General features: G+C 41.8%; 1 protein-coding gene across 1 annotated transcript in view; it reads left to right on the forward strand.

Moving 5' to 3' along the window:
• PCDH15 (protocadherin related 15) overlaps positions 1-13451 on the forward strand; it is a 311085-nt gene that overhangs the window by 193969 nt on the left and 103665 nt on the right. Inside the window, exon 19 of the mRNA XM_059476704.1 lies at positions 8903-9031. Coding sequence (XP_059332687.1) covers positions 8903-9031 — 129 coding nt within the window. The remainder of the gene's footprint in view (positions 1-8902; positions 9032-13451) is intronic.

Below are 13451 nucleotides of genomic sequence, written 5' to 3' on the forward strand. Positions count from 1 at the left end.
GTTCAGGCTGTGTTACGCTCCTGAAATACTCTCTGGGGTGTAAAAAAAAAAGAGGACTGAAAAGCTCATTCCTTTTCCTTTCATCTAGAGAGAGATTCATTCGCTTTGCCCCGGGATTAAGTGGCCAGCAGATTAATTCTAACATTCTGAAGGTGATAGTTGGGGTTTTGAAAGGAAATCCTGTTAATCATGGCACAGTGCTTAGCAAAAAAATAGTTGTATGTGAGCTGAGATATGGTGTTTGAAGCTCAGCTCTGGAAAAACCACCCAAAATACACCATGGAGGGCTCCTTTAGAGCTGTCCCTGGACTGAGCTGTTGGGTACCTCTTGAAGTTCTTGTTACTGGTTGTAACAACAAAATCCACTTTAAGAACTCTGTTATCTCATCTCCTCTCCTCCCTCAATCCCATTAGCAGGGGATGCCCAGGGAGCTTTGGAATCCCCATCCCTGGAGGTGTCCAAGCAAGGGCTGGAGGTGGCACTCAGTGCTGTGAGGATCAGTCACAGAGCAGATTTGATAATCTTGGAGATATTTTCCAGCCTTGTTGATTCCATGACTCTGTGATTTCATGCCAGATGTTTTGCCCTGGAATTTTGCAGCTTCAGGTGTGTGTGCATTGTTCTCAGGGTGAAACATGGGCACACTCTGTAGCTTGAGCATGTTCCCTCTGCTTGGTTTGGGGTTTTTGTCACTGTCCTTCCCTGCCTGTAGCCGCTTTCTGCAGTTCATATTTTCTATCAGTCGTGGGGCACATTTCTTCTTAAGATTGTCCAGCAATAGGACTCCGTTGACCAAAGCTCCTGGTGCCAGTAGCTGAAAAGAGTTAAGAGCTGGGCTTGCCAGGATTGCAAAAAAGGCTGGACAAGCTCCTTGGCTTTCATTTTACAAACAAATGGATGAAACAAGGCAGCTCAACCAGGCCGTTTAATCTCCAGGCCTTTTCCATGCCAGGAAACAGTGGGTGTGACTGATTTGCCAGGCTTCCTTGTGTCTTTACAATTCCCTCGATTTGCAGCCCTTCTGGATGTGCTCCTGCTGTTTGACAGGCTTCTCCTGGAGGAGGGTCAGGACTCACTCCAAGTTCCTGGTTGGTACCATGCCAAAACCTTCTGAGGACACAAATCCTTGGTCCAAGTGGTGCCATTTCATAGAGCAATTTTGCTTTTCAACTAGTTTTTAGCACTGTTTTAGCAACAGTGTCTTTCTAGGAAAAGAAAATATTTCTAAAATTACAAAACCACTGCTCCCCAAGCTCATTCACCTGCTGCTTGTCATCCAGCTCTGCTTTTTGTGAGCAGTTCCATTAGTGCCTACAGAAAACTGGTGATGTCACCAGATGCCTTGTTGCAGTTTGCCTAAAATCCCAAAATTAATTCCCCAGGCAGGTAAAATGTCATTTAAATCCCATTAACATATTTTAGCTGGTAACATATCCAACCTGATCCCTTTCCATCCAACATGAAACCAGCTATTAGAGTCAAACCTACTCAAAGTCAGCTTTTGGGTTTTATTTCCTGTATTTGCTTGGAGTTTTTTTAATTTAAAAGGCATTCAGAGGAAAAATACTTTACTGGTGTGTGTGTGTGTGGGGGGGGGGTTTGTTGTAATTGTTGTGGGTTTTTTTCAGTGAGATGTGATGGCTTGACCTTGTTCTACCCCTGCCCTCCTCAGCTGGACAGGGAAGAAAAATATAAGCAAAGACTCAGGAGTCTTATAAGCCCCCACTATCAGAACCTTGCCACACAAACCCAGCCCAGGAGAACATTCCTCCTCAATTGCACCATGAATAATTGGCATTTGTACATTTTTGCAGCTTGGTTTTGTAAACAACAGTCATAGGATACCCAGATAAGTTCCAGTTGCACAGGGGGTGTCAGGAGCTGATGTTCCTCAGGACTGACAATTTAAATGTGGTTATTTAATCCATACCTTTCAAACATAAAGATGCCCAAAAAGCCCTCAGACAGTGGAGAAAAGGGAACATTTGTATTGGTCTTTCATACTCACCTGAGTAAGTTCAGCATTTGCAGTTTCACCCAGTGATATTGGTTCAGAAATTGAGGCCAGCACTCCAGAATTTCAATATCCACAATATTTCCCAGCCAAACTCTTGTGTGAACAAAGATTTTTAGCCATTATGACATGAAAGCAAAGGGGCAAAATTAAAAGTTTTTAAATATTAGCGTGTAAAATCCTGGAATACCTCAGCTGGGAAAGGTTGCCATGCTTGAAAATTGTTGATGCTTTCAGGAAGAAATCTATCCCAGACTGCTTTGGAAGCTTTCTGTCTCAACATGATGACTCTCTTGTTCTCATAAAACCAGGGATGTTTTTCTCCATGGAGCTAAGCAAGGCTCAGGTATCCCCAGCCCTGACAGGATCTTCCTTGGCCCAGGGAGATGCATTAGAATGGATTTTTCTTCCCATTTTGGTGTCTCCAGGAGTTTGGAGAACAGCAGGACACCTCCCACATGAGCTTGTGGGTCCAGCAGCCCCTGCCTCACACTTGTGGGGAGCAGCATTTCCTCTGGAAATGCCTTTCCCATAGTTCTGAATGTCCCAGAATCCTTAAAGTTGGAAAACACCTCTGAGATCATCAAAGCCAACCATCAACCAGCTCCACCACTACCATGTCCTCAAGTGCCACATCCACACGTGTCTTGAACACTTCCAGGGGTGAGGACTCCACCACTTCACGAGAAGCTGTTCCAGTATTTCCCAATGCTTTTGGTGAAGATATTTTCTTTAATATCCAAGCTAAACGTCCCCTGGCACAACTCCAGGTCATTTCCTCTCATGCTGGAGAAGACATATCTCTGTTTCTTTTCCAGTTCCTGGATTCTTCATCATGGACCTCCTTCCTCCACAGCTGCCACCAGGGCAGGCCAATGCTCTGTGCCTGCCCTAAAATCCTGGAATTTAGGATAGGATACAATGTGGTATTGTCTTTCCTTTTGATCCCTGATATTCTTTAGAGAAACCCCCGTCATCATCATCAAAGAAGTCTTTTGAGCTCATTTTTGCATTTGCAAAGTCTATGGTCCCATACACCTGAATTTTTGGGTTTTTTTTAAGGTTTTTTGATTTTCTTGCCCATTTTTCTATGTCATTGCTATTTAAGGTTTTTGGATATTTTTTCTTGATCGTTTTTCTGTGTCATTACCAAAAGACCTTAGAGAGCTTTGACAAGAGTGCTGTGGCATGGAGTAATTGAGGTTTCTCTTTTCTAAGCCTCAAGCCTGATTTAACTGATTTATGTGGTGTGGTGACAGTCATGGTGACACCACTTGACTTTGGGGCACTGCTAATTCCATCAGAATTAATCCAGAGCCACTTATGCCCTCACCCAGCACCTTGGCTTTCCATGGAATGGGGTGGCCTGGCTGCCACCTTTCCATTACTTTTCCCTGGAATACTCCTGATGGTTTAAAATGCTCAGCTGTGCTTCCCAAATAATTGTTTTTCTGAGTTATGACCTGGAGCATTAACAGGCTCATGGGTTTTCCCTGGAAAATGCGACCTGTCACCGTTAACAATCCGACACAACAAACAATTAAGGATGCATTAACTGAGCAGGCAGGAAAATGCTTTTATTTCCCAAGTAATGAGCTTTTAGTTGTGGATGGGCAAAGTGGCAGGTGAAGGAGAAACCACATCCCAAGCTCAATTTGTGTTCACAAATTGGGGTGTATTTGGATGCAATTCCAAAGCAAGAATTCCTATCTTCACCTTTCAGAGGGAGAAATTTGAAATAAATACATGTGGTTTTGTCAGAAGAAAGATAATGCTATATATTTGTCAACAATGTTCCTTAAATGTCCATGATTTTCTCTTCCTTTCCACATGAAAATGAAGAGAAAATCATGGACATATTTTCTGTTCATATACTCATATTTTCTGTTCTCTTTTGTGATGTATGACGTTTTCATTTTAGGAGCTTTCCCTTTGGGCTTTATTTTGGAGTTTTGACAGTTTTTCTCTTTGTCTGGTCTCCAGCTTATTGGGATTTTTTCTCATTAGTGTAATTATTGACAAGCTACAGAATTACACTTCCCTTCCCCTCAGGGTCTTCTCTCCAAAATTTCTTTGCAGTCCAGCTGGCAATTTCCTCTTTATAGACTGGTGAGGGTTGGGAGATACTTCTTTTAAACTTCTCATGGAAGGAAAGAAGGTCTGAAAATGGAATCATAGAATTGTTAATTCTGTCCCCACTCAGATATGGTTTTCTTGAGATGAATATCAATAAATCCTGATATGGAGATCAGCAGAATTATTTACCATTTCTTTTTTGATCAAATAAAGGCTTTACCTCCATTTGTATTATTTGCAAACTGCTTATCTCTGAACTTGACAGGTTTGTCTAAGAGTTTGTCCAAATTAATAAACTTGCTCAACATCAGAGCCAAGAATGTTTCCTCTCCAAGGCATAGAATGCTCTCATCAATTCCCAACTTCAATTTAAATGACAGAATACAAATAAAATAAAAACAAAGTGGAATTTCCTTCGGATTTGTCATCCATAACATTCATCAGGGCCTGGCATCCTTAGGACTTGTGCAGATGATGTAAATTTTACAATTATTGCTTAGGGAAGAATTATCTATGTAAGAAATATTTGAGAGCCCCTAAGAAAGATATAAACTGCTGCTCTGGATCTTTTATTTATGTTCATTATAAAAGAGAAGTTAGCAGGGTTTCTCCAGTAATGAACAGGAAATGCCTGATACGAGGCTGAGATGGCTTTTTCCCTGGTTAAATTTCCAGGAGTAGCTTTAGGTTCCTTCCCAAACTGTGCTTGATGATTCTGTTGTAGAAAAGCCTCATTTTTTACCAGGCTAAGAAGTTTTCAAACTTTCCTGTGCTGGATTTGCATGAAGACTAGCCTTGGAAAACTGGTTGTGAATTAGGTGTATCTCATTATTTTAGGGAACCAATTCTTTAAAGAATTTTAGGGGTATTTAAATATTTGTGAAGACCTTTTTATGTTGTTTCTGTGCCTCTTTTAGCATCCTCTAAAAACCTCTGAGACTTTTTATAATTGTTTAGGAAATTGTGGATTCATTTTCCAGGAAAGATGGAGAGAGACTCTTTGCAAGGACCTGGACAGAGGGAATGGTTTCCCAGTGCCAGAGGGCAGGGCTGGACGGGATATTGGGAATTAGGAATTGTTTCCTGGCAGGGTGGACAGGCCCTGGCACAGGGTGCCCACAGCAGCTGTGGCTGCCCCTGGATCCCTGGCAGTGCCCAAGGCCAGGCTGGAGCACCCTGGGACAGTGGAAGGTGTCCCTGCCTATGACAGGGGTGACACTGGATGGGATTTAAGGATCCCTTCCAACATAAATTGTGATTCCATGATTTTTATGTGACCTCAAAGCCCATCCAATGCCACCCCTGCCATGAGCAGGGACACCTTCCACTGTCCCAGGTTGCTCCCAATGTCCAGCCTGGCCTTGGGCACTGCCAGGGATCCAGGGGCAGCCACAGCTGCTCTGGGCGCCCTGTGCCAGGGTCTCCACATTTTTCCATATGTTCTGATCCAGTGCCAGGCTGAAAAGAGGCTCTGGTTTATCCCTGAACACAGGCAGGGATTATTTAGTCTGGGATTTTAGTGTCTGGTGACTTTTCCATGTTTCCCAGCAGGGCTGATGAAGTTGTTCCCAGCCCTGCTCTGTGCTGCAGTTCTGGAGAAGCCCCTGAAATTCATTCTGGTTGTCAAATAAGGGCTTTTTTCAGAACAGCACATCAATATGAGGTTGGAGCTTCAACAAATCTTTGGAGCCATCTAATGGGGATGTAAAAACATTGGTTTTGGTCAATTATCTTTGATCCAGGCACTTTCTGCTGTTAATGAGAGAAGTGCTGCCCTCTAAGATACACAGGTGAGTCTCACTTCATGGTAAAGGTGGGCATTGCTGAGACATCAGTGAGATAACAAATGTTTCCTGTATTTGGGTGAAATAGGGAGATTTTGAAGTATTTTTCTCCGAGTCTGTTACTGATTTTAAGGAAGAGAGCCCAGGGGGTTGCTGCTAACCCAGAGTCTGCTTTGAATGCCCCTTGTGATTTCATCCACTGTTGGTTATTTGCTAAATTGTGATTTTAAAAAAAAAGGAAGATTATTTGAAATATTGGTCTTATTACAGTGATTTCTGAATTCATTCACATCTGATAATTTTCTAAGCTATGACTCATGTAAAAACAGGGTTTACTTGAAATGTTGGTCTTCTTACACAATCTTATTTTGACAAACACTTGCAAGTTTAGGGAGAGGAGCATTTGACAAAATTTCCTAAACTAATTCTAGTATTTGGCATCTCAATAAGGTGTGTTTTTTTTTTTCCTTGAAAAATATTTCTTTGCAAAAATCTTGTCTTTTAAATTCAGAAGTCAAAATTTAAATATGACAAATGGAGCACTGACCTGCATGTGTTGGCTGACAGGGAGGGTGCTTAAGATGAGTAAAGAACGACCAGGAATGTGAAAAATACTGTAAATCCTTAGGCAAGAGTTGGGAAAAAAATCCCAAACATTTCTTTTCCTTCCTCCGTTTTTCCTTATAAAACCCTCTCAAGGAGACAAAATGCTGCAGATGATCAACCACAGCCCATGAAAATTGTCTGGAATAAAAAGAAATCTTTTCCTAATGGGAATTTCTGCCTTAAGCCATTGTTATTTAACACCATGTTGCCTCAGTTTATTAAATGTGAGGGTGTTTATTTCCCTGAATTTCATGGAGCTGAGTTACCTTTGGAAAAGCTGATTTACATTCAGTGTGCATCACAGCAGAGCAAACATTCTGGAGTGGCTTTTGCCTGGACAAAAAGGCAGAAAGTTCATTTTCCTTTTAGAAATGGGATGTGGGAATGGCAGTTTCAAGAACAATTAGCAAATAACTGGGGCTCAGTAAACAGAAGGTCCCAGCCTGGTAGCACCTTGTGCTGTCTTGGTTCAAAATCCTCTGAATTTTTGAATTTTTTAAGTGGTGAGGAGTTATTTTATACAGATGTTGGGAGCTTTTGGGACGCTGAAAGCACATCAGCTGGATCTGGGAAGGGCTGATTCCAACACCAACAGAGCACCAGAAGATGCAGGTCTCCATTCAGACTTTTTGATTGGGGTTTTGTTTGGTTTTGTTTTTTAATTTGTTTCTCTATTTTGCTGGTTTTGGGTTTTTGTTAAGAGAAGATGGTTGCAGGTTTCCCTATGAAGCCTGTGAGGTGCCACTTTCAAACAGGTTTGTTCTTCCTAAAGCAAAGGGATTTCTTCTGGGGTCGCATCTGCACAGTGTAATTCCTGGAGTGTCCTGTTATAAACATTTCATGGAATCATGGAATTTGCATGGTTGGAAACAACCTACAAGGTCATCAAGTCCACCCTGTGACCAGGCGCCACCTTGTAACTAAACCACAACTGCTAAGTGCCACATCGTCTCACTTTTTAAACACTGCCAGCCATGGGGGCTCTGAACCTCCCTTTTTAAACCTATCCCAAGGCCTGAGCACCCTTTGCATGCAGAAATTGCTGCTGCTGTCCCAGCTGAGCCTCCCCTGGCCCAGCCTGAGGCCCTTTCCCCTTGTCCTGTCCCTGTTCCCTGGCAGCACAGCCCGACCCCCCCTGGCTGTCCCCTCCTGGCAGGGAGTTGTGCAGAGCCACAAGGGCCCCCTGAGCCTCCTTTGCTCCAGGCTCAGCCCCTTGCCAGCTCCCTCAGCCCCTCCTGGGGCTCCAGCCCCTTCCCCAGCTCCATTCCCTGCCCTGGACATGCTCCAGGCCCCCCAAGAGGGCCCAAACTTCCCTCAGAGGAATTTGATGCAAAGCAGCAGAACATACAAAATTTAAGCTTTTAAGACACTGAGTTGGATTCATTGATTTAAAAATCAATATATTAAACACAATAATTTATTAAATACAACAGTGTGGGGTTTTAATCTGTAGCTCTCAGTCTATGGGAGCAGAGTAAAGGGATGTGACTCAAGTCCAGCACCTCTCCACCTTTTGGATTGGGAGAGAAAATTTCCATAGGTAACACAGACATATTTTGTTGATGTTTTATGTAGGCGAATAGAATATAGGTAAATAAAGGTAGTATAGAAAGTAATCTTACCCCCTAAAGACTTGCAGCTGGGTTAATCATTAAGGATTAGGAGCACGCCTGACTTTAGCAGGCCACAGCTGTAGCCAATAAGAAGAGTGTTATAAAAGAGTGGATCGGTTTGTTAAAAGGGGGACTGGAGTCAGTTGGCTGCTGTGAGGACAGCAGAGTTAGTGCTTAGAGGAGATGTCCACGAGAAACATAAGGGTGGTACAAAACTTTGGCAATATGGAACCCTTGCAATATTATGACAAGAGAACTCTTGCAATATAATGACAACAATTTTATATTAAATACAGGTAGTTCTGCTGTTCCCACCTCCTGGGATGTTAAAATTGGGTTGTTAAATAGAACATCAGGATGGGGTGGGAGGAGGATGATGCAGGAGGATGATACAAGATGATTGTGCCACTTAGCTTAGTTAATCATCACTGTGGTGTAATTTTGATTGATAAATCACTAATTTTCTTTTCACATTCTGGCAAGATTTGGTATTTCCAGATTTTTCTCTCTACTCATAACAAATACTCCTTAAATCCTTAAAGTACTGTGTATAAAAACTAAAGTGTATAAAAACTAAAAGATAAGGGATATTTTTCATGCATCTCTAATGTATGAGTCAGTCTGGAGCTTGTTTTGTCTTCCAAAAATTCAAAATCAACTCTTGAAATGCTTCTCTTTTCACAAAAATGTGCTTAAAAAATGGATTATCTGTTTACCTGTGATTCTGCTCGATAAGTAACAGCAGGGTTCTCACCTGGGAAGCTGTAAAATAAAGAGAATTTCTTCAAAATGTTCTTTTTCTGCCTAGACTTCGACTGCTACTGTCAATATAGTGGTGACAGATGTCAATGACAACGGACCAGTTTTTGACATGTTTCTCCCCAGAAACCTCTCTGTGCAGGAAGAGGAAGCCAATGCTTTTGTTGGTCAAGTAAGGGTAAGTCAATAAAATTGTGTATTTTATTATCCAAGCTGTCCAGATGATGAGGAAGGAGCACGAAATAATTGTGCCTCAGATAAAAACCCATCCAAATATCTTCAGCTGAAATGCAAACTCTCCATTTGTGGCTACAAAGTCACATTTGGGGGCTTTAAAATATTGAAATTGTTTTCTTCTCTGTGCTAAATACTGAAAACACTTTGTCACTTAGAAACAGCACATTAAAAAGCTTGTTTTTTAGGAAATTCCACTGTAAAAACTTGCTGGTAACAGATTTACAGGGTCAAAACAGTGTTGCCACATTTTTAAATTATTTGTTTTGAGATAGAATTCAAACGTGCTGAGCAAGTGACACCTGGGTGTAGGAAATTGTCACACCTAGAGGAAATTTTGGGGCCATTAGGGGGTAAATCAGTTTAACTCTTGAGTGAAATAACTGCTGACCTGGTATAAAAATAGGGGTTAATGTAAATTTGAGGGTTTGAAGTTGTAAATTTTTATAACACATGGGGGTCTTCTGGATGAGAATTCAGTCTCTTGAAGAAAACATCACTTTTTTGGTAATGTTTGTTTTTCCTGACTCAAGGGAAAGAAGGAAACATTAATTAGAAGGGTTTTCAATCCAGAAGTTGAATATAATGTCTCATATCTACTGCACTAAGGTTGGATCCAGCACGAACTGTAGGTAAAAGAGGAGTTGGGAAGCATTTTTCAGGAACTTAGGTGGAAAATGAGCCTTTTTTTCCCAGCAGCAATCATATCAAAAGAAAATGGGAGCTCCTTAAGTAGAAGCTTCAGAAATCAGGACATTTTGGGTACCATGGGAACCCAAATACCCATAATAATCATGTTCCTTCACATCCTTATTTTATTTCATAAGAAATCAGAGCTAGTCTTGGACAAAGTTTGGATCCCTTGATGCAATTAAGTCAGTTTTGAAAAATGGTTAAATTATTGCTCTGCTTTTTGTCATTGCCTTCCTGTGTGGTTGTTTTTCATTTTGCATGCTAAAACGTACAGGTGGAACATTTCAAATCAGTCCCAAACATACTTCAAATCCATTTTGTGCTTTGCTGGGGCCCTCAAGGCTTAATCATCTTCTCAAACACGAGCCTGCCTCTATTTTTAGCTGTGACAGAACTGTAAAATACAACAAATAATTGCCACAAGAAGCTCCCTGGCTTCTAAATGAGTGCAATTTCTAAGTTGTGTGGAAATGAAAATATTTATTGTGGTCTTGGGATAGTTTATTCCTACTTGGAGTGACAGAAACTGCTTCTGTCATTTCCTGTTCTATTTATCCCTGGATGGAGAAAGCTTTTTCTTTATAGCCTAAATATTGGGTGTATTTCTCCTCTTTCATGTTCACAACTGCAAATTGATGTAGGGATACCCATTGGAAATGCCATTCTGGGGTATAGAAAAGAGAAATTGGGGCATTTGGATTTTTTTTTTCTGGCTCCAGTGAGGTTATTGAAATAATGGTGATGAGAGTTTGGGTGTAGCTGTGTTGTTTGAGGATATTCCTTAAAAACTGAAATAGCTTTTGGTGTGTTGTGCTTCAGATAGTACCACAGTGGGTATGGGAGAGGTGTTAATGGGAATAAATTTTGTATTTAATGTGGATAAAATGTATATAAAGGGCTATTTTAGGTGGGAATAGCCTGGTGAAAGAAGAAATCCTTATAGTGCTGTGTGTTTTCCCTACCAAAAATTAGCCCACTGATTAACAAAGCTGCTTTTTACTCATTTCAAATAGAAGCCTAAAATCTGCCAGAGCAAGTAGTCAAACAGAGGATTTTAAATAAAAAGACAGATTTTGTGGTGTCCCTTTCCCTCTGGAATGCCACCTTCCCATTTTACCTGGGGGAAAAAAAATAGCAAGAGATTTTTACCTTAAAATCCAAGATCTGTCCCTGCTGCTCACATGAGCAGAGAACCTGGTGAGGAAGGACATGGAAAAGGGTGCTCAAGCACTTTGATCCCTCAGGATTTTTGACTCAGGAGGTTTGGTGTCAGGATTGGGTGACTGGGCTCATTGTTAGAGTGGTTTGGGTTGGGAGGGATCTTCAATCTCATTCCATTCCAGCCCTGCCATGGGCAGAGAAACCTTTCACCATCCCAGCTTGCTCTGAGCCCTGTCCAGGCTGGCCCTGGACACTTCCAGGAACGGGGATTTTAAGTAATTTGGGATATAAATCAATCTGAACACTCCCATGAATAATTCCTGCCACAGCCCAGAGATTCCCATGCTCTGCTTTGTTTGCAGTGGGAAAGTTGGACTTTCAAATGGATTCCCACAAGTACTTTGATAATATTTGGGGCTGGTTTCCCAAGGAGATGTAGCAGGAAGGCAGGGAGAGGTTTCATGTGGGAGAGGGACAGTTTGGTGTTGTATTTGCTGGGAAATGCCCTGACAAAGGCAGGAATGATGCATCTGACTCCATGTTCTCAGAAGGCTTATTTATTACTTTATAATACTATATTATAATAAAGAATACTATATTAAACTATACTAAAGAATACAGAAAGGATACAGACAGAAGGTTAAAAAGATAATAATGAAAACCTATGATTCTTTCCAGAGTCTTGGCACAGTTTGGCTCTGATTGGCCAAAGAGTCAAAACAATTCACACCAGAATTCAATGACACAATCACCTGTGGGTAAACAATCTGCAAACACATTCCACATGTGAGCACAGCACAGTAGAAGCAAATGAGATAAGAATTGTTTTCCTTTTTCTCTGAGGCTTCTCAGCTTCCCAGGAGAAAAATGCTGGGTGAAGAGATTTTATCAGAGAATGTGAATGCCACACTTGGAGTATTTATTCCATGCAGGCAGAGAATATCCACCCTTGGAAGTGGTGCTCTCCCTCTCTGGCTGCTCTGCTGCCAGCTGGAGCTGCAGGAGGCCCTGGCACAGGAGTGCTGCCTGTGGGCACTCCAGAAGCCTCTTGAAGATGAAAAGAACAAAAGCCAGACAGGATAATGCTGCCAGCGTGTTTCCAATCCTTTTATTTCACACTGTGTTCTCTAAATTGGGGCAGTCAGAGGTGGGTTGGATTCCCTGCTGCTGCTTCCCCTCTGATCCTCGGCATCCCCCAGCAAGGCAGGAGCGCAGCTGCTGCTGTGTGCAAGTTCCACAAAGGGCACCCAGGAATCCAAAAAGCTCCAGCTGGGAACTCCACAGTGAAATTCAGGCACTTTCTTGTGGTCTAAACCAGCTGGAGATGGGGCATCAGGATGTTCTGCATTGTACACTGCACTTTCATCAATCCCAGGGGCATGGGAGGTAAAAAAGATGGAATGACACTTAGGAAAGGGATCAATATATTGATCTGCAAGCATGTTCACAGCCTTGGGCAGGGGGGAGACAGTCCCCAGCAGTTTGTTGCAGACTCTAAAAAAGCAGCTGGGGTTAAATAAAAAGCTGTTGAGCTGATGGGGCCCTGGAGAGGAAAGGCATCCCTTGACAGAAGTTTTTATTCATTTGGGGTTATATTTATATCCAGATTCTTTCACCCAAGCCCATAGTTCATTTATTCTTGGATATTTTGGTATCATTGATCAGCACTGTGTGAAAACTCCAGCATGAATGTGTTGCTATCAAAGAGAAATAGGGAAGGAAATGAGATGGAAAATAGGGATAAGAATTATGTGCTCAAGTATCTCTGGCCCTTGGAGCTTCCCTAAAATGGAAACAGAATAAATTAATTCCAGTAATGAGAACAGTTTGCAGGGTGTGTGATACCTCTGTCACCTGTTTGGTTGTAAGTTGCAAAATAAATGCTTTAAGAAAGTTGGTTTTTAGGATGGACCTATTCTTCCTCCTGGAAAAGTCTGGAGGAATTTCTTTGGTTGTACTGTACTAGTCCTCCTGAATGCTGATGAAATGTAATTAGTTCCCAACAAAGCTTTCTGTCCGTGGGTGTCAGTGAATTCTTACAGGCTCCTGTTTTTATTTAATAAATTCATAAGGTGATAAACCCTGGATCTAAAGCCCGATTTAAATTTCACGGCTGTTGGGTAAAGCTTGTTGTGTTGGACTAAATGACCTCTGGAGATCTCCCACAAGCAGCTCCTCCTGTGTTTCTACAAGCAGGAAAAACTCCTTAAAATGCTGGTGAGGAATTATTGCCCATGCACATGGCATGGTTGGGATGAGATGAGCTTTAAGATCCTTTCCATCCCAAAGCATCTGTGATTCTATGATTTTATTACATTACAGTGTCTTGTGGAAAAGTCTAGAAAGGAATCGGAGTTTTCCTAAATCCCCACTGCCTTGTTTTTGGTGTGAAGGGTGTGATTTCCTAAAACCTGCACTGCAGGTTACACATTGTGTTAAAGATACAGGCTCCTGACATTAAATTCCCAAATTTCCTGGATTTTAAGACAACCTGAAGGAAAATTAGAGGT

This window comes from Ammospiza nelsoni, chromosome 8 (genome assembly GCF_027579445.1).
Source record: "Ammospiza nelsoni isolate bAmmNel1 chromosome 8, bAmmNel1.pri, whole genome shotgun sequence".
NCBI classification, from domain to species: Eukaryota; Metazoa; Chordata; class Aves; order Passeriformes; family Passerellidae; genus Ammospiza; species Ammospiza nelsoni.